The 20,683-nt window shown below is 40.6% G+C and overlaps 2 protein-coding genes across 3 annotated transcripts in view; both read right to left on the bottom strand.

The window, feature by feature from the left end:
- LOC103761387 (tyrosine 3-monooxygenase) overlaps window positions 1-12,066 on the bottom strand; it is a 30,319-nt gene extending 18,253 nt beyond the window's left edge. The window contains exons 1-7 of the mRNA XM_008927987.1: window positions 12,038-12,066; window positions 11,390-11,726; window positions 10,335-10,509; window positions 7,748-7,836; window positions 5,162-5,229; window positions 3,947-3,997; window positions 134-279 (exon numbers count right to left, since the gene is read on the bottom strand). Of these exons, the coding sequence (XP_008926235.1) occupies window positions 134-279; window positions 3,947-3,997; window positions 5,162-5,229; window positions 7,748-7,836; window positions 10,335-10,509; window positions 11,390-11,726; window positions 12,038-12,066 (895 nt within the window). The remainder of the gene's footprint in view (window positions 1-133; window positions 280-3,946; window positions 3,998-5,161; window positions 5,230-7,747; window positions 7,837-10,334; window positions 10,510-11,389; window positions 11,727-12,037) is intronic.
- A 1,784-nt stretch (window positions 12,067-13,850) lies between these two features.
- The window catches only part of PAH (phenylalanine hydroxylase), a 38,527-nt gene continuing 31,694 nt past the window's right edge, over window positions 13,851-20,683 (bottom strand). For both annotated transcript variants that reach the window (XM_018080598.2, XM_018080599.2), the window contains exons 12-13: window positions 17,779-17,894; window positions 13,851-17,178 (exon numbers count right to left, since the gene is read on the bottom strand). In XM_018080598.2, the coding sequence (XP_017936087.2) occupies window positions 17,135-17,178; window positions 17,779-17,894 (160 nt within the window). In that variant the 3' untranslated portion in view covers window positions 13,851-17,134. The remainder of the gene's footprint in view (window positions 17,179-17,778; window positions 17,895-20,683) is intronic.

Raw genomic sequence — 20,683 nt, forward strand, 5'->3', positions numbered from 1 at the left:
CTTGCATGAGGGAATGTTATAACTAATCAGCTCTGCACACCAGCTTGTGTCCTAGGAGATGGTTTGTGTCTGTATGTGGTGCACAGATATATGCAGGAAATCCTAGAATAAACCATGGTTTATAATGACTAACCTTTTAAAAATCTGGAGACATCCTGGAGTTGAGGTATGTTATCTTCCTGGTAGCCACAGTACCTCTCCAGCTGCTGGAAAGCATCCAGGTACTGTGTACAGGCGTGAGTAGGGTAAAGGCTTCTCAGCTTCCTGTAGACTTCTTTCCTGAAAAGCAAAAACTGTATAGCATGATCCACCTTAAAAAAGCAGTATTATCTGTCCTGTCTACAGATCTAGAGAGGTGCAAAACCTCAGTACACATCATGGTCTAAAAATCTGCACTTGGGACACCTGGTGCTTGGAAGCTGATGAGTGGACAGATGTAGCAAACCAGAAGGAGTTGTTGTTTCACTTTTCCTTCAGAAGGTGGATTCTGTTAAAAAATCCTTTTTATGTCTTCCTACATCCTCCTTTAATGTAACAGAACTCTAATTCCAAGACAGAAGTGTTTCTTGCTTCTTGCTCAGGGTGTTAGAGGTAACAGGGAAATCCCAGGGAGAGAGCTGAGCCTGTGATACTTTGTTGTTCAGTTTAGGAATAGAATGAATCACATATTCCCCCCCTCTCTGTCTTGGGGTACAACTTGAAACGCTGGTCCCTCTTTCTCCATGCGTAGGCCTAGCCTATATTTGTCACTTGCACACCTCCTCCTTAAAAAGCACATCTTCTGATACTGAAGAGTAGTATCTGGACAGGCAAAGAGATTCATACTTTTACAGTTCAAAATGCCTGGCACAGGCTATGTATTTCAAAGATATGCAAGTTTCTTGAAGCATTTAGCCCATTATACAAAAAAAGACCAGCCGAAGAAAAATATATGTAACTAGATGGTGCTTGGATTTAGAGCTGTGGTTTGGAATATATTTAGATCTTGCAAAATAAACAAGTAGTAATAGGATGGCAAAGAACCTTATAGAAATAGTTATTTTTGTTCACACATGGCCCTAGGGTGTTAGCAACTTTATAAACACTGTTTTATGAAAACTGAGATCATTCTTGGAAATGCTGGGTACGGGAAATGACCTTTTGTTGTTTTTGTATTGTTGGGGTTTTTTTTGTGATGCTATTGTTGCTATGGAGGTGATAGCCAGTCCCTGGTAATGGTTCTCTTAATTTGTATGAATGTCTTACATGGTGTGGGAGTAATGAACCAGAAGTAAGGGGGGGAGGAAAACCCCCTTAATTTAAAAGAACAGAGGGGAACAGTGGCTGCTGTCACTATTGCAAAAACCACAGGAGACCGGGTCATTTCCATGGAAGAATTAGGAAAAAATGAAGACTAAAGTTCAAGTGTTGCCCTGGCTTATTTCCTCACAGAATACTACGGGCTTCAGTGGGATTGCATGGGATTTGAACCAGTACACAGTTCATACCCAGATTAGAGTCTAGAGAGAGCAGCCTTGTTTATGCTTCTGCACATATGGTCCCCTTTATCAAAGTGTCATTCTACTGTGTGTCCAAACATTGACTTCCACAGAAATGTAGGCAGTCTCAGAGATTAGTGATGAATTATCCAAAGCTAAGTGTTCCTCCTCTCTAAGTACCTCTAAGGCAATCCTCTAAGTATGTTCCAAAATCAAGAGAGTAGCAGATATTTCCAGATGATTACTTAGCTTGCCCTAATGTAGTGTCTCAAATAGTTGTAATGCCTACTGTAAGGAAGTGCTCTCACTCAAAGGACCATTAAGCTGCTACTTGATGGTACTTCAGTTCAGAGATGGAAAGAAGAACTGCTGAAAGCACAGTCTATGAAGTACTCTAGAAAGGAGCCTCATAATGAAGCATGAAGCCAGCCACTGGTACGACTTTGATGGCAATAACCTATTTAACATAAATTTCATTGCTCTTTTAGGAAAAAAGTGGCACTGTTCAGCTTTATTATGAAGATGTGACAGGTGCATCCCCATAGTTTTGTCCTGAATTCTCCATTTTTCTTATACAGCTGTTACCCATAAGGTGTCTTCTGTGACTACTTAGTTTCAGGACCTTCCAAGAAGTTGCTTTGAAAACAAAAACTCAGATCATCTGTACCCTCTGTTTTCTGAAAGTCGTATTTCTTCACTGGATTAGTTTTCATTTTTATAACCATGTTGCTACAAACTGAAGGCATCCAACAACTCTGAAGAGTGACACCAAGGGAATTTAGTCTGTGGTATAAATTTCCTGTTCAATTGCATAGTGCTCAATTAAGTTGTGCTGTAATGCAGCCTGACCTCAGGGCACAGCCTCAGGGGGCCATGAGAACAACTGGGAACTCTAATTTTGGAAACAGTTTTACATAACAAGACAACCTGGGTTGCTGAGGCTGGCTGTATGGGGAAATGGGCAGATACTCCTTTGAAGGTCTATTTAGTTACCACAATGGGTCTAATTCTAGGTGGAGAAGAGCTGGAATGACGAAGGTTGGCAAAAAAAGACCAAAACAGGAAAGAACACAAAATTAAATTTTCTTAAAAATGACATTCACACACACCATTTCATGCCAAGGTTGTTGGCCGGTGGTAGCAATCATGAACATGACACCGACCATCAATCTTTGACTATTGAAAGATGCTATAAAAAGCTATTTGAGCTTAATAAAAATGTGACCTCCTGGATGAATTGGATGCAAGGTTTATATGCGGTTGTGGATTTCTATGGTACAGTAGATTTTATTTAAAATAAAGTAAGCATTGAAAAAGATGGAATGAAAGCGTAGTTGAGGTTCTGGCAAGAGACATCTAGTCTATGGATTTAATTTCTGGCATTGAAATAAACTTTGTACATAATTTTGGGCAAATCACTTAAGGTCTAGTGTTTTCAGTTGCACATTTATAAAATGGGGTCTTCATTCTTTCTTTTCCCCGTCTTTAGGCTGTCTTTCCATTTAAATTGTAAACTTTTCTGAACAAAGACTCTCTCTTATTATGTGCACATGTGGCACCTTGCACAATCCCAGGACTCTGCTTTTAATTGAGATTTTGGATGTATTTATGCTTTGTAGTATCATACCAATGTGTAATTATTACTGCTTACTGAGATTTGTTAGTTAGTGGGAGAAAGAGGAAACAGAGGGATGTGAAATAAGGACTCTGTTTTCTTTCAAATCTGCCACATACTTCACATAATATTTACAAATATACTTTGAATTGGCTTAATTTTGTGTAGTTCTCTGGCAGATATTTGGGGTCTTTTTTTTTTTTTTTTTTTGAGTGGCGAATCTTCAGGAGAAACAAAGCCCCAGTAAAGAAATGCTGCACCCTTATAAAAAACTTGCCATCATTTCATATGGTATCAAAGGCCCTTTTACAGTGTAAATGAAGTATCCTGGAAGGGTACTTCAGAATTTACCTTCATTTTGAGAGAATTATATATATATTCAGGTTAACAGGAATGAATACTTGAAGGATAATAAGCAAAGCTCTTCCGTCCTGTGAATATTGAATTAGCCACATCCTGTGAGTAAACTTCCATACTGCTAGTGGGCATTTTTTCCTGGTAACAGGCTTAGAAAGGTGATATTTCTGTAAGCATCACAGCTGTGGTAGATTTGAGGTCAGTTAGAAGTTATGCTATAGGCTCCGGGTGTTTTCTGGGTTCTGATATCTTGATGGGATCAGCAGGCTGGGAGAAGGTGAGAAAAATGCATTTTGCTCTAGAAAGTGAATAATTAAGACCAACCCCAAGAAGAGCTTTCTGCAAAACAAATGACCAGAAGATGATTTTTGACAAAGGAGTAAAATTTGAGATGGATAAATACAGTCTTAAGACGTTATAACTGTCTCACATTGCATGTCTTTCCTGGGACTGCAGTGGAATGGTCCAGGAGTTGGACCCTAAGTACCAAACTCACCAAGTTGCCGTCTCCTGCGCTGTGTACTCGATGAGAGGCAAAGGGTCTCCCCTGCAATGAAGAGAAGAAATAAGACCTGTCTAACAAAGGTCAGTTTCCAGGTATAATTGATATATGGATATTTGTTGTAATGAAGACAAACAAACAGCAAAATAGTAAATAATTAACAACTTATTTGTCTTGGTAGGCTTTAATGTGTGCATTCTCTCCTCTGTTACAATGTGGGGAAGAAACAGAAGGATATGGTAAGAAAGGGAGCTGTGTTCTGCTTCACAGAGGGAATAAGAGGCTTTCTCTTACCTCTGCTGAGGGTAATCTACATGCCAAAATGCAGTGTGTGCCTGGAGGGTCCATCCCTGGAGGATGTCATCAGCCAGTACCATCACGGAGAATCATTCATAAACTCATTAGCAGAGAGCTGCCCAGGCAAACTCTGTGTGGTTATCACTGACTTCTCTGAGAGGTGGTCTTCCCTCCTCTTCCTCACTGTTGCTTCTTCAGTAGCTCTGAGTCTGTTCAGTGTCTGGTTTTGTGCTGTTCTGAGATGTGTTGGGTGTGATATTTGATAAAGGAGAGAAAACTGTACTCAAATGTACACAAGACTTGGGAGATTTCAGCAGTTCTTGGACACCATGAGACTGATAATCCACAACCAGTTCTACATGTACATTTGATTTACTCTGTCAGACAGCAGTGTAATTCTGGTGAAGATTTGTTTAGACATAAAGGCAGAAATATTTTCAATCACCTACTTGAGAACTGAGAGGTTTTTAGGGTTTTCAGTAGCTAATGTGCATAGACAGAGGCATTTAGTAAAGCAAATAACAAAAATAGTAAATTGCTTTTCATTGTCAAAAATATGTTCCTAAAAATTTTCCTTGTATTTCCTTGAAAAAGATTAGTCTCAGCTCAGAACCTAGTCCTGAAAGGACCTGCAAAATTGAAATTAAAGAGTCGTATTGAAATCACCTCTGCTAAGACAAAATGCAGCACTGAAGGAGATATGAATGCAATCTTAAGATTTTTATTTAAGATACATTTGCTGTGTTGTGACAAAAGTCTATTTAACATGGAGTGAAAACTTTTGTTGCTGAATTCTGTTCTCTAAAAAGTGGCCCCATTGATACACTGACAAAAGATTATATCTCTGATATTTCTTCCACATGAAGTCTGAAAGCACACACTGAACTCTCCCTTCAGCAGCCTGGTACTTACACTCTGTAGTTCAAGGCAAGATCAGCAAAGAATGCCCTCCGTTTCTTATACTCCAGGTCAGCATACCCCTGAGTTAGAAAATAATTTGAAAAAAATTTTACATTAAGAGAGATTTGTGGTCATAAATAAATGTGCTAACAGAGGCACTCAGAAAAACTAGGCCTCAAATAGGTTGTTTTCTGAGGCAATGAATCTTGAGCCTTATGAACAGGGTAAGCCAAAGTCTGCAGTCAGTTTTATCTGTGACATTTTGAAAATTTGTGGGCTGTGACTTATATAAACACTTCATTGCAGAATCACACACTTACCATCACACACTTACCATCAAATTTAGATGCAAATCACATTAAAAATGGGATAGAAAGAGGGCTATTGCTTACACTGGGGAAGAGTTGAATCTGAATCACTTCTTTCCTTCGCTAAGCACGAAGGTTGCAATATCTGGCTGTGATGGACACAATGGCACCAAGCCTATCCAACTTGCCAGAGAAGGTACACTGCCCCTGCACGATACCCTGTGCTTTGGGCAAAGAACAGGCCCTCACTGGCTAGAAATCACTGAAACCACCACTGGGTCTGTAGGAAGTACAGGCTGAGCACTCAATTCCCCCTTGCCCATTTATTACTATGTTACGATAAAGAGGGATTCAGTGGTATCTGTTTAAAGGGGAAGTTTACCCATCAAACACCAGAGTTTTCTTTCTGCCTCTTCCGTGTTTACTAGAAGTTAAATTTCAAGCAATCTTTGCCAGCTATTGAATATGAACAGAGCTGTGGAATCATGTTCCTTTTAACTTTACATCATTCATAATAGGAATTAAATCTGAAATCTGGAACTGTATACTAATATAACTCATAAAACAGCGTTGTTCAGCATCACTGTGCAAATATTTATTATCCTAAAATATTCAGAATTTACTGGAATCACTTTTCATACTACAAGCCAAATATGTCCCCTAGGTTCATTCACATAATTTTCAGTGCAGCAATAATACCAGTAACACTGCAGTTAATGAGTATTGTGTGCGTGAATCTGAGGAAAGAGCTGGATCCTGAGAGTACGTTTATTTTGTCATGTGTTAGGGATAATGTGTTCATTCAGATGCCACTGTAACAAGTCCATTCAAAACACATGAAAAGCCATTGGGACAGACTCACATAGATGCTGTGACATATCAGCTTTGCCCCTGCTGTTCCAAGGGCTCTGTACCCGCCCTCTGAACAGCAGGAGCCTCTCTGGGAGGCCACTGCAGCCACTATCAGGGTGCCCCAGGGACTGGTGTCACAGTGACATCAGTTTGATTTTTTGACCATTAAAGAGAAAGTAAGAAAAGAAATTATGAACCCGTTGGATATAGACAGCCCAAAATGTGTATTTGATAGTAAATGTATATGCAAAATCTTTGCTGAGCTACCTTTACCTCAGCTTATTTGATACTTTCCTCCAACCTGTCCATTTTTGAGCCTTGCTCAGAAGCACAGTAAATCAGCCCACGTTGTGTTCTCTCCTTCCACAGACAAGTGGTGTTCAGTGCCTGAGGTAACTTGTTTCAACTTAAGGATTTCTAAATTGCACTGCGTTCTGCAGATTTATCCCCAGTCAATATTTTGTTAACTCTGCACCACTGCTGCTTTCTCTCATCTTCTTCAGAGCTCATACCTTCTCTTTGGCAAAGTAAGAGGGGAACTTAGTCCAGTTCAAAGAATTCTCAATATGTGTTCATTTATCTAATGAGAAACAGCCTCAGAGCTAGCTCAGGAAAATTACAAATACTTAGACTGTTTCAGAAAGATATGAGGAAGAATGAAAGATGTCCTGGTTAAGGAGGTTATGAAGCTCTCCCAGAGAATTATAGTGTAAAAAGTGATTCTCAAAAATAGAAGAGACACTTGTAGACTTGAAAAGGGGGTTTTTTTGTGATACACATTACTGTACATAATTCACAACATAACATTGTGTATGTTAACAATAGCACCTAAATAGAATTCAGACATATAGAGAAGGGAATGACAAAATCTGTCTTGTAGATTCTGTTGACACCCATCTAAATTTTTCCCACATTTTTCAGTGCAAAATATGTGCTCTTTTTCTTTGTCATGCATCACTTCTATGTGATGCTTGACAGAACACAACACTTCTGGACCTACCTTGTCAATCTGCAAATGGCCTTTTGGAGCCTGTTTTGTGTCTGCATCTAACTCATATCTCATCTGTACTAAAGCTTGAAAACTTTGATGAGAAACAAATGTTTGTTTGTTTGTTAGTTTGTTCCCAGTATTTTGCCTTACTATTATTATCACTAGAGCAGGACTCTACAGTGCATTTTTCCTCTTCCTTCTCTTAGAGTCTGTGCTTATGATGAGGCTAAGAGTACACACATAAAGCTTGTCAGTAAAACCTTTTTCATGGTCCATTCATGTAGGGTCTCATACAGTCTCTAAATTTACTGAAGATCAGCCTTCACTGGCCCTTTATTTTTTCTGTTCTTTCATGGGTATTTCTTTACTCCTGAAATTTTCCTTACAAAAATCTCTCTACAGAGAACTTCTCTTTTAAAAATGAAATTACAGTAATGTTTAACTTACAGGATGACCATGGTCCAAACTGGGATCATACTTAGTGATCAGATGGTGACACTTGTCCAGATCTTGGATTTTTCTGGGGAACCAGGGTACTGGAGAAAAAGCAGGGAGAGTTAAATGAGATAGGATCAAATAATTTTTAAAAGACACAGAAAATAAAAGTTGTGCTGAAGATTACAAATTTTCTTTTCAGCAATATCTAAGAATATTCATATTTACATGTCACCATAGTCGTCATACATGTCACTAGCTGACTTTGTTTGCAGACCAAAGCAGTAGACTGGATGAAAAATTATCTGAAATTAAGTTGAAGATATTCTCTCAGTTTTACTTAGTAAATGCAATTTTTAAAGACAAAAATGGGTTTTTTAAGCAAATGTGATGTTCTGTTTGACAGAGGACAGCAAATTTATTTCTATATTTTGATCTTGTCTAAGAAGTAGTCTTACATTTTCATACCTTTGGAAATGAAACAATATTTTAAAGGGAAAACATGAAATTTCTAAAATTCCTAGAAATAAAACAGACCAAAAAGTATCCTGACTTCAAGTTTTTTCCTTTTGGCTGTTTTTTTTTTTTTTTTTAGCAACATTATTCTAGCTTTAGCTGAATTTCCAAACAGCTTCTTTCCCAGGAAGTAGGGACCTTTTCCAGTGACTAAAATAAAAATAAAGTTTGATCATTTTAACATAAGTGCCAGCATTTACAACCAACGAACTGAGAAAAGTATTGAAAAAAGACAAGGTTAATATCACTTTCTGAGGTCAGACTGAGACTGTAATAAAACTTCCTCTGTTACAGCTGAGAAAGGTCTATTTGGGGTTATCTTAACCTCATACTTCACAAAAGACCAGACATCTCTATACTTAATAGTAAATTTAATTTTTGCCATATTATATTATACCCAGGCACAACCAATTCGGAAAGGTACAAGGCTACAAATACACACTGAGGTTTGGGAAATTACAGCTCTTCCATGCATTATGGCCAATTCTGTGATAAGAAGTCAGAAATATTAGTCTGACAGATGTCTTATGTCTACCCAGAATTTTTTTTCTGAGCTTTTGTCTCTGGCTGTATCAATGGCTCTGCATGCAAGATTATAATCCTGTCATCTGTAGTCATATCTCCTCAAAACTGGCACCTGATCATATCTCCTCCATCCCATGTCCCATACACATCTTGCCTATTCCCTATGGAACTAAACATAAACACACCCTTTTGTAACTTTTCCTTCTTTTGACTGTAGTTCCTAGTCCTGGCATACCTTAAACCTTTCAAGTCACAAGGAAATCCTAAAGAAATGCTTCTCCATCTCCGCAACCCTCTTTGGCTCTCGAGTTTCCCTGATTATAATGAAGTCCTTTTGATAGCCTCCAGTCCCAAGAGTACAGCTTGCCATGGGCTACATCTTACCACTAGCCTGAAGTTGAATTTCAAACACCCAAAGATGCCCAAACAAGTCTGTATTAGTCAAAAGCACTCTGGGAATATCTGTCTGGCCTTGTCAAGGACGGGAAAAACCATACTAATTCTATATTCAGAAAACTCAACTTGTGAGCTGAACCCTCAGCCTTCTCATCTGCCAGGGACACCTCTGTCATCCTCAGAATTGTATTCAAGGTCTCTTATCAGCTTGTTGTACTTACCCATCCTCTGCCTGCCTGTAAACAGGAAAAATGCCCGTCTACCTCTGGCAAACTCAACACCCTGATGACTGGTAGGGATAGTGGCTTAATAGACCACAGGCAGTGCAGTAACCACTTGTTACTCCAGCACTCTGCCAGATGAAATACTGTTCCTGAAGTGTAACCTGCGAAGCTGCACAACCTCCAAACCTCCAAGCTTTTCATGTGCCTGGGAAAATGCCTGATGCTCTGTTACTACAGATATGGCAGCAGGGCTGTTCTCTTCAAGAAACTCTTTCCTTGATTCTCCCAGCCTGACCGGTACCTTCTGGTACCTGGCCAGACTTTCTGTTGGCCCTTTCCCTTTTGCATTCTACAAGCTTCTCACAGTTTGTTGCATTTAGGTCTTTCCAGTGAAGAAACAATGTGCCTCCAGACAGTCCTACTGGACACAGACAGCAGTAGCCAGGACACCATAAACAGGCATAAACTATTTTATCAAAACCAATGCAATACACTACAAGCAAATGAAACATTCAGACCCTTTGCTATGTCATTGCATCCCCATCAAGTGTATATGTCTGCCTTGAAGCAATCAGTTCTCTGCACACAATCTCTCTCACACGATCTCTGCAATCTCTCTGCACAATACCTCTCAGTTCTCAGCACACAATCTTCCTGTCATTGAGGAGTTTCTCGTTTCTCTTCAGCTTTTTGATTGGCTGCTCTCTCCTTCTCATCTCCCTTTTCACTGAAACACTTTTCTCACCTCAGTTCCACTGGCTAGGATGAAGTACCTCTAATTCTGCACCAATGGGAATGGAAAATAGTCATGCAGGGACAAAAAATGAATGTGCACTCACCTGCTTACCAGACAAATTAAATTACTATTATGAAGAGGAAGCTAAATCTAAACAACTTCATCCAAAAGAATGACACTAACAGATGCATACATTTCTTACCTTTGTCTTCTCTGCTAGTTTTCACATCCTCTGCTACTCTCTTTAAGGAGGTGATAAGAATACTAACATCAGCACTGTGAACTTCACATTCAATGAAAATGTCAAGATCATCAGCAGACTTCTTGGGCTTTTTGGCTCGCCGGGTTTCAAAATGATAGATCTGAGTTTCAAACACCTGCAAGAGACAAATGTTCATATGATGAAGCTTCTCCAAATCCAGGTAAGTCTACATACGTTTCTATGATGTCTTTAAAAGGTGACTAAAAGAGGTATTAACAAGAAGTACACGTTAAGCAAAGAAGTCCAATAATATCTGGTTTAGAAAGAGCTAAAATACAGGCAGGGCTAAAAATTAGACACTGTAGAGTTGGGTAGAGACAGATGGAGATGAAAGATGAGATACTGTTGGCTGTAGAATTTTATCTGTGCTGAAATAACAAAGGAGTGGCTGGGTAACTCTTAAAACCCTCACAGCATGAAAGCAGATCTATTGATGCATAATAACACCATAATCATTAAATAATGGTGAACTATTAAAAATAAGTAACAAATACAATACTTTTCTTTTGAGTTATTCAGTTTCCCAAATGAGAGTGAGCACCTGGTAGGGGTACTTCAGCTGCCCAGACTACATAATGCCTATGTGGTTTACAGCTTCTGTATTCTTTGTATCTCCTGCCAAATATGCAGAGAAAATTCACTGGCTTCTAACATCCCCATAGCGCACCCCTCTGCCGGCCACCACAACTGCTAGAAAGAAATAATAGATTGGTATGTCCTCTAAACCACCCTTACATAAAATGTTGATTCTTCTAAAGGACAGTGCCCAGATACTCCCTCCCTCCAGAGCACTCTCCCTCTTCACCCATGAGACCAGAAAACTCTTAGCAGCTGTAGCAAAACCAGGACAATGAGAAAAGGGGGAAGGCAGGACAAGGAATAAGTCATGCAGGAAGCAGAAGGGTGAGAGACGGAGAGATGCAGAGTGGGAGACGTGAAAGCAATAGAAGCAGAAGAGAGGGCTCAGTGAAGGAAGGGAATGATGATGTCTGTACCTCAAAGACTTTGGCTGCCCTAGAGAGCTCAATCTTCCTCACATTGCAGAGAGTGAGGGTCAGGATGAGAGTGGCTCTGTCATCCTCCCTGTTTGAGTCCAGGCTGCCTTGGCTGTTCAATGACTCTATGCCACACATCTCCTTCTCCTTGATGGCCTCTTCTTTCAGGCCTGAAATGCCCACCAAGTCAGTCTTCACTGGGAGATAGGTGAGTGGATTGTAATTGCCAGATGTTAAGTGGAAACTGCCTGAGGGTGTGAATGCTTCTCCCAGAGAAATAGCCTGGGGAATTGGTGGGACTGGAGATGCAGTGTCTATGTGGGTGGTGAGATCAGAGCTGCCAGACAGCAGTGAGGCACGCTGACTGCTACTGTGTTAGGTGTAGGGACATTTATGTTGGCCATGCCAGACACATCAAGGGAAACCGCCTGTGTAGGATGTGCGCAAGAGCACAGGATAACCCTCCTCCCCTGGGTAGCTTCAAAGAGCGGTCCTCCTGCTCTGATTGAAGGTGTCTGCAAGCTGTTCAACCCTGGAGATGGGCTTCTTTGTGGAGAGGCAATTAGACTGAGCTCCATTTACATCTCCCAGTCCAGACTGCCCTGCACAATGTATCTGAGATTGTCCTTCCATCCCACTCTCTCTTACCTCACTGGAACCCTGTCTGCATGGTCCATATCTCCAGTGAAAAAATGTGCTCTTCCCCCAAACCCTAGCCCAATTGAAGTGTTGTCACCTCTGCACTGACACAATTGTGGAAGTGATAGACAGACCTCAGCCAGGGTCAGAGTTCATTGCCTACTTTCGAGCTTTTCTTGCCCTCAGGATGTGAACTTTTTCTACCTTAGCCCTACAAGAGATAAGCGCTGCCTCCAGGCTAAGTACCCCTGTTGGAACTTTTTTCTGTCATGACTTTACCTCCAGAGAAATAGACTCTCAAAAAGACCAGGGTCACATCTTTCTCACAGGTGGTAGGGCAAACTCTAGGGGGATTCAGCTCTGCTCCCAACAGGGCACGTCTTCCCTTCCCTAACACTTGACATCAACAAACCTGCTTCTGGATATGAGTACCCATATCTTCACACTCCAAGTTACAGTGTGCTAGACCTCCTGTGAAAATCATCTTGCAGGTCCAGAGATAAGACCACACCTCTGTCCTCCCTTTGAGATGGAGTAATGTTTTATGTGCTCCCTAGTTTATCCTGGCTTGGTCAACCTCCCAAGTGCTATAGTGCTCTTGCCTCCTCCCTGGCCAAGGAAGATAAAGAGTATAACAAAATTCTGTTCTCCAGGGACCATGACAGCACTATGTTTCCCCTCGACCCAAGACAGAGCACTGGGAAGGTCTTGATTTCCCTATCTGTTGCCCAGATGACAGGCAAACCCAAAGTGAAATTCGCAGCACTGTGCCCAGGAGGCACATCTCATCATCCTGAGAAACACCCTTGGGCACTGTGGCTTTTGCAGGGTGTGGTGAGCGCCAGCCTGGGAGGGGGTTGAAAAGCAGCTGCAAACTGAATGAGTTGGACAGAGAAGAACTGGGCTTTGAGAGGGGAAAAAGGTTCTTCTCACTCCCATGTTCCCCCAGCAGTGGTGGCAAGGCTGGGCACAGGAGAAGAAACTGAGCTGAGCCTGATTATCTGAGTTAAAACTGGGCCTTTCTCATAAAGGGTGGGTACATGCATCCCACATCCAGATCACAGGCATGGCACAAACAGCAAATGGCACAAGGTCTTCTATTCCAGCTCCATGTGGACACATGGGCAAAAGCCCTAGGGCTCAAGATGTGTGTTTAAGGCACTGGTCACAAATTCTGTCAGAGCAGGGACATCAGGCTCCTGTGGCTGTCTTTATGCTCTAGTGTCAGAGTCCCATGCCTGTATGTTTGCACAGCACTAATCAGGTTTTGCTTACAAATTGAGGTTTCTCTATAGAGGTAGACTGGACTCATCAGCCAGAGTGGCAGCTGGAGCAGCACAGCTTATGACACAGCTTTGTATCCCTCTGTAGAAATAGGACAGAGAGGCCTGGCTCTCCGGGTGGTGAAAAGTCCTTGCCCAACCAGTGGACATCCCAATAACACCTCAAATCTGTGCCTTGAACAGGTCTTGGAAGACCTCACCAGCAATGTAACTCAGCTTACCAGAGTTCATTTGTCAGCATTCTTGGGGACCTCTAGGAGTGCAGGAGAAGAGGTCTCAGGCTGGATACTGCAGTTTAGAGGGCTATAGATGGACTGGAGTACAGTGTGTCATCCTTTCCCGTGGGGACAGGCAGCTTCTCTTTGCAGAAGGTGAAACTGTCTCACCCCAAGAGTAGGCTCACCCTCTTTCATGAACACCTGAGTGGGTTCTTTAAAAGGCCATGTCTGATCAGCACAGATTACCTATATGTTTTTCACCTGTTACCATTGCAGATATATCCACCCTGTATGAGCAGACTGCCACTCATTTGAAACAGATGCAGCATTAATATTTCTGTTTATTTAGATAAATTCACATAGTTACATTTGAACATCATCTCTGACAACTGTCAGCATGGTTTGAAGCAGCAAAGAGACAGGTTTAAAAACAACACTCTACTACAGAGTGCTCCCGTGCTTAATCCCTCTTTCAATAATTTCTGCATCCTTTGCGGAATAAAGTGTCCCTTCTCCAAGCTGCTGTCAGATTTAGGCATCTTAAGACACCCAGAGGAGTCCACCTCCCTGTGTAACCTGTACCAACAAGACCCCCCTTCATCACAATCATTGACATTGGTCAAAGTCACTGTAAAGGAAAAGGGCCTCATGAAAGGGCCTCTTTGATCACCTGAAACAGCCGGAGATGGGGACATCAAGAAATGTGATCATAGTGGAACAGAACAGAGGAAGTGTTACTTAAATAATTAGCTTTGGATAGGTTAGTTAGAGTAACATTCAAAGATTTATGGAGTACAAATATAGAGCAAGCTAGGCTTTGTTGTGTGTTTCTAGGTAATTGCACACATTAAGAGAGGGTTTTTTTGTTTACATAATTTTCATGATCTTTCCGGATGAGTGATAGTCAAACAGCGCAAGAGAGCCTTTTTGTGTGTTGGAGCACACCTCAGGTGGGCATTCCCTCCTACCTGGGTATTTAATTCTGACTGACTTGTGTGGTTACTTTACAAGGTGGAATTACACTGGTCAGATAATGCAAAAGGCATTTTTCTACACAGCTTTAATTTTCTTTAAGCATGGAAATAAGAAGTCACCCATTAAGGAGTACTATTTAAAGAACGTATGCACAAGTTAATTTGTTCTGTGAGAAAATCTGCTTTCTGTACATTTCCTCTGCTTTTTAAATACTGAACATTTAACTTTTTCTCATCTCTCAATCTTGCTGAACAGCCATGTTATGCTGCTTTGGCTGGAGCTATTGATCATTTAAACCTGCATTAAGGGACACAGAATCAGATGTGGCATCAATATTCTTTAACTATTCTGCTTGCACATAAAAGACAATCATGAATCTTGGGTTTTCAGTATCACTATAGATCTACTGCTGCTATCACTCATAACAACAGCCAGAAGCAGAGAAGCTTGGAAAGCTGTCTGAGGTTAGTTTGAAAGTCTTTACCTGTGGGATGAAATTGTCTCTTTGTGGCATACAATTACCTTATGGGTCCTCTTATATTAAAAGAGAAAAATGTGGGCTACTTTCACACTGAAAATACACGTCAAGCAGGATTGAAAAATCTATACAGACATTGTCATGAGAAAAAAAAGGAATAAAAAAGATACAGAGATAAAAAAGGTTACTTCAAAGCATCAAAATTATACTATTTTGCATAAGTATATGTCAATTGAAAAGGGTTCCAGCTGGTATACTTAGACTGATATTATTACACACCATAAATATAATGAAAACAGCTGTACTTTCTATCTTCCTAAAGGATGATGCTCACATTGAAGCTCTATTGATTTTCAAACTACAAATACAAAACAAGTACAATGGAAGGTATGAGACTCATGGACTTTCAAATCCCTCTCCATCTTTGAATCTTCTAACAGAAATGTGACCCTTGATTTGCGTTAGTATCATGATGCAGAAATGTTTCAAGCGAAAAATACTGTTCAGTTTTGCTTTGCTCCATTCTGTTCCAACTTACAAGTGCTGATCTCCCTCCTTCAACTAGGGAGCTACAAGGACACATTACACAATGTAGACCAGTTCAAGAAGTCTTTTAGCTGATTTGAGCGAAAGTTATTGGATAAATGCAGAAATGGCTTCCTGAACAGCAAAGATCTTCTCTCTCCATGCTCAGCCATTGGGTTAAGCTGAAATCACCTCTGGTTCTGTTTGCTGACTCAGCTGAGATGTACTCCAGGAAAAATAAAACCGCTTTCACCAACAAAAGGGAGATTAAAGCTCAAATGGGAGATTAAGATTCAAAAAGGTGTCATGACTTAGGACCTGTCTTGAAAAATGGCATTTGGGTTTGAATGCAGTCAGACTAGGAAACAAGTAACCCAGGTTTTCCATGGTTTTGGTGGGGACCCTAGTGAAAGAACCACTTCTTCTCCATTTCCAGTGTGCTGGTATCAGCATGCTGGTAATCTACCTTCTAGATTGTGAGTCCAGAAAGTTAGGAGGCACCTCATACTGAATAAGGCAGTCTCAGAGAAGGACAGACACAGCAAAAGGTAACCTTCACAGTCAGCCTTCCACAGTGAGTAGTTGAGTATGTCTATTAAGAGAGATCTCTCCTTTCCATAAAATTACTGTTCCTGAATCAGCTCTGAATTCATAATATTGCACAACATTACAGACAGCACAGCTCTGAGACTGGACTAGTAATGAAGCCCTGTTAAAACACCTGCACGGTTTCTTCCTTGCACAGAACTGACCTCACATCCAACTGCAAAAAGCCACACAGAGTTGCCTTTAGGTAACTCCCCTCCGAAGGGGCTTTTTTTTGTGGATACTGTATGGAGGCACAGACTGTTCTGGATAAGCAGGCTCAGTGGCTTGCATATGGATTCCACTCTGCAGACCAATGACACATCATAGCATGCAGTATTCTTGACTTGCACAGATCTTTTGAGATTGGTGCTTGTGTAAATACAGTATATTTATACTAGCTGATAAATCTTTGTTAATGAGACTGCACCATATTTATTATCTTTTCTGCTAGCATCTGTGCTTTGGATCAATGGCAATATCATATTTTTAGAAAAAAAAATTCAGGATAGAGGTGTTTGTGTGTGGAAGTAAAATTACAGAGGGCCAAGCAGAACATGTATATGCCCTGAAAGGTATAGAGTTTGAGACTCCATGGGAACCTTGGACAAATGTGAGGAACTGAGGGGAGAGTGATTGTGAGAGAAAGCGAAGAGGATTAGTTTGTTCATCACTGACATCCTGTCCCTGGTCCCAGAGTGGTAATGCAATCTCACAGGTGCAGCAGACTACAGATCTGCATGGTGAAGATCTCCTTCGGCTAATCTTTGGAACAAGACATATGGAGGCTTTCCCCGGATTCCCAGAAATAAGGTAATTTTTATGCATTAGTGAGAAAAAATGGATTAGTGTCTGAAGGCCAAAAAAGTCAAGGGTCACCTGCAGATGCCTATATCTCTGCTAATCTATAATAATTAAGATACATAACATAAGCATTCATGCAGTACACTGGAATATAACAGACTGAGGCTAGATGAAGACTGACATTTGCACATGGCAGCTTCTAGCCAGTAGCCAGTAATTAGCAAGTTACAACAAATCTTCATTTTATCTTCTGGAGGGCATTGCAAAGGAGTCCAATCTCACCTGCAACAGAGATAATCAGAGTAGTTAATTCTAGAGCTAGCACATTTCTAACACTCCTCTATATTTTTTACCCCTTATATCCATTCCCTGAAAGAATAAGGTGAGTAAAGAAGTGCTGGATTGGACACATTTATTGCTGCAGTAAGGTCTGCAGGGTCAGCCCTTTGCCTTCATCAGCCATAAAAGGCTGGCTCACGATATCAGAGGTGCTGGCTCTTGGCAGGCTAGCCAACGTGAGGGGGAAAATGTGTCAGAAAAAAGGTTAGAATGGCAAAAGGAAATGTGATTAAAGCCCAGCTTCTCCTTCTCTTCTTTACTGAAAACAGCTGGAGCCACACATCAGAATTCATCTCAAGACCATCTGACCTTTCCTAACACCTCCACTAAAACTGGGTATTTCAGATTAAAGAAGCTACAATCAAGTGGAAATGCTTGTTAAGTTTGTCTATAATTATTTTTTTGCCTGAGAAAGGAGATGTGTGCTGCTTTACCTTGGTCAGGCTCAGAACATTAAATAAAACCAGACAGAATCTGCTTTGCGGTTCCTATTTCTGACCCAAGTTTGGAAGAATTCAAGGTAACAAATCTGTAATTGCTTACTATTGATAGTGTCAGCTAAGTTCTTCAGCTGCTTTGCGTTGTCCAAGACTTCAATCCTCTGGGTGTAGGGATTATACCGAACAGAGAAAGGACGAGGGATCGTTTGAGCAAATTTCCTGAGAAAAAATACGTTAATAAATATAAAGTTGAAAATCTATTTTTTTCACTAACTCACTCTTTTCTTGTTGTGTGAATTTGTTGATCAGGGGGATAAGAAAATCCATCAGAGGAAATAACCAAAATTCCTGCTGAGTGATCTGAGACCTACAGCATCCTGCAACACACTTGAATCTGCATTTGTCCCTACCACCTTTAGTTTTTCCTGAACAGGACTAATTAAGTTATTGGCATGGCAACACTGCTCCTGGTACAGGCCAACTATGTAGCACTGGGATCTGCCAAACTTTAAAATCTCATTTTCCTTCCAGTGATGCAAAATATAGAGATTCTGATCCAAGTCTGCAGTTTCTGGGAAAATAAGGTCAAGTGCCTATGCCATCCTGGCATACCAAGGAGCAAGCAGAGAGCTAACTTCTGGCATGGTTGGTAGAAGTTTCCAGGTAATTTCAAAGATAGGAGATAGTCAATGGAGTGAAGCAGTATTCTTTTCACCCCTTTTTTGCAGTGTTCTCTTTTGCAAAATAGTTAATCCATGGCAGAAGCATTAAGATCTTGGTATCTTGGGAAGATACTAATTTGCATAACCACAGAACTGTGGAAAGAAGGACTCTGAATGGAATGAGAGTCAGAGCTATTGTTCCAGGCTCCTTTTAGACCCCAGCAGGATACTGGCTTATATATCTGCTTTGGATTACCGAAGTTATTGCTGAAAGAGGAAGGAAAGCACGCAGGAGTTGATTATGAAGCCGCACTATACAGACTGTGACTCAGCATGGTAAATCTCAAATGCCCAGAACAGTGGAATATGCTGCATGCCCCCACAATGTTTCTTCAGTTTAGACCTAATTATTATCATATAAGGCCACTGTCTCAAACAGAATTCAGTGCAAGCAGACCACAAGGCAAGACAGTGAAAAAATCCTGTGTTGACTATGACGAATTTAGTGGCATCAGTCTAGTTTTAATAAGAGGGGGGAGATCACATTAGAAGATGGTCTTCCTAAATTTCAGCTGAAGGTAAGATCCTAATCAGAAGATGAAAGCCTTAAACTGAAAAGTTTTAGGCCAATCTCAGGATAATTTTTCAGGAATGTTTTCTATTACACATAAACAACATGTCCAGGTGCAAGCCCCTAACACAGACGCTCAAACAGCACCCAGGCCCCTATTTCAGTTTAACCACTTTTTCAATTTGGTCCTTGAAACAAATAAAAGAAGCTCCAAGATATGTTTTACTAATTAAGGCAGCATCTTCCTCAAGGAACTTCCTACTCAGTTAGAGTAGATAGAAGTAGATAGAAACAGAGAAGATAGATATAGAGAAGATAGGAACTAAGTGCAGGATGCTAATAACATATATCAGAAGAGAAGGACATCTTTTTTAGATGTTATCCCAGAATAAAGGGCAAAAGGAGAAGCTGCAGGTCTATGATGACTAAAGAAGCAGCAGGGGAGGTAGCTAGGAAGACCTTGGAGCTGAGGAGTCTGTAATAGCAGAAGGTATTTATCTGTGAATGGTAGAGAGAAAGATAAGAAACTGCAGGTCTGGGACAAGTCCTTGTGTGCCATCTCCGAATGAAAAATTTGTTGAGTGTGAACCAAGGCTAACCCCCCAGTGGCTTGACTAACATCCAGAAATATGGTGGTGTTTTTTTTAACAGGAATAGAAATACTGTTGTGAGGTGAAATCCAAGCTGAACTCCAAACAGTCTGAGCCATTCTTGTTTCAAGAACCAGAACTGAACCTGGACCACTATTTCAAAATCTTATTGAACTGGAACTGAATCTGTATTTGAGTCACAGATGACTGAAAGATTTACTGCGTAGCCTTGTAGTCTTGTAAACACACTGCTGGTAACAAGCTGGAGGCTTTGTATTAAGCTAACCACACAGGCCTCAGGATTGGGGATATTAGGCTTGCTTGAAGTTTTGTTTATCTGTAATAACAATTGTCTAATGACCATGGAGCTATTACCTAATTTGTTTTAGTTTTGCTTAATTCTGAATAATTGTGAGCTATAATGCCTACTGTTAATTTTTATATAGGCAGAAATAACAAATAGTTATACTGTATATAGTGAACTAAGTCTGACCCTCAAGTAATGATATAACATAAAGGAGAATCAGCATGGGCTGATAACAGAGGCACTAAAGGCTCAAGCATGATGCTGCTGGTCCCTGGGCTATCAACAACTCCCACTTGTCAATTATTCACAGTAAAGCAAACTTAGGAGTGGAGAAAAAGCAGTTTAGAGGAAACCAAGGGGATAAAGACAAAAATATTTAGCATAAATAGTAAATTCAGAAGTAACACAGATTTGGAGGCCAATGTAGGAAAAGCAAGAGATAAAGCATGTTAGAAAACATAAAAATGGTCCTCGGGGTTGAGGAAGAAGAAAAGAAGTACTGATACTGCCCATCTCCTCCCAAAAGAGAGGGGAAACTCCATTCATTAACATCACAGTCCTGCTCTGAAGACCTAAAGGTGCTTGTTACTTGACAACCCCAAGATTGAAACTGTTGACTTAAGACACAACACAAAGTTTAAGGGTGAGCATAACCTCAGAGGTAAAGGAGTAGATGCTAGGAGATTTCTTCTTTTACAAGAACTGTTAACTCTAGTAATGTTAAAAGAGCCTGTTTTGCATTAATTATCCAGCTTTGACCCTAAGTATTAGTATCATTGCTATTGGACTGGTATTTTTTTTGTTGCATTTTGGTTAGATGAGACTCTTATTACACTAAACACAAATTCTTGGCTTCATGTATAAGGTGTGTTCCCATT

Source organism: Manacus vitellinus, unplaced genomic scaffold (assembly GCF_001715985.3).
Source record: "Manacus vitellinus isolate BGI_N305 unplaced genomic scaffold, ASM171598v3 scaffold_5_pilon, whole genome shotgun sequence".
NCBI classification, from domain to species: Eukaryota; Metazoa; Chordata; class Aves; order Passeriformes; family Pipridae; genus Manacus; species Manacus vitellinus.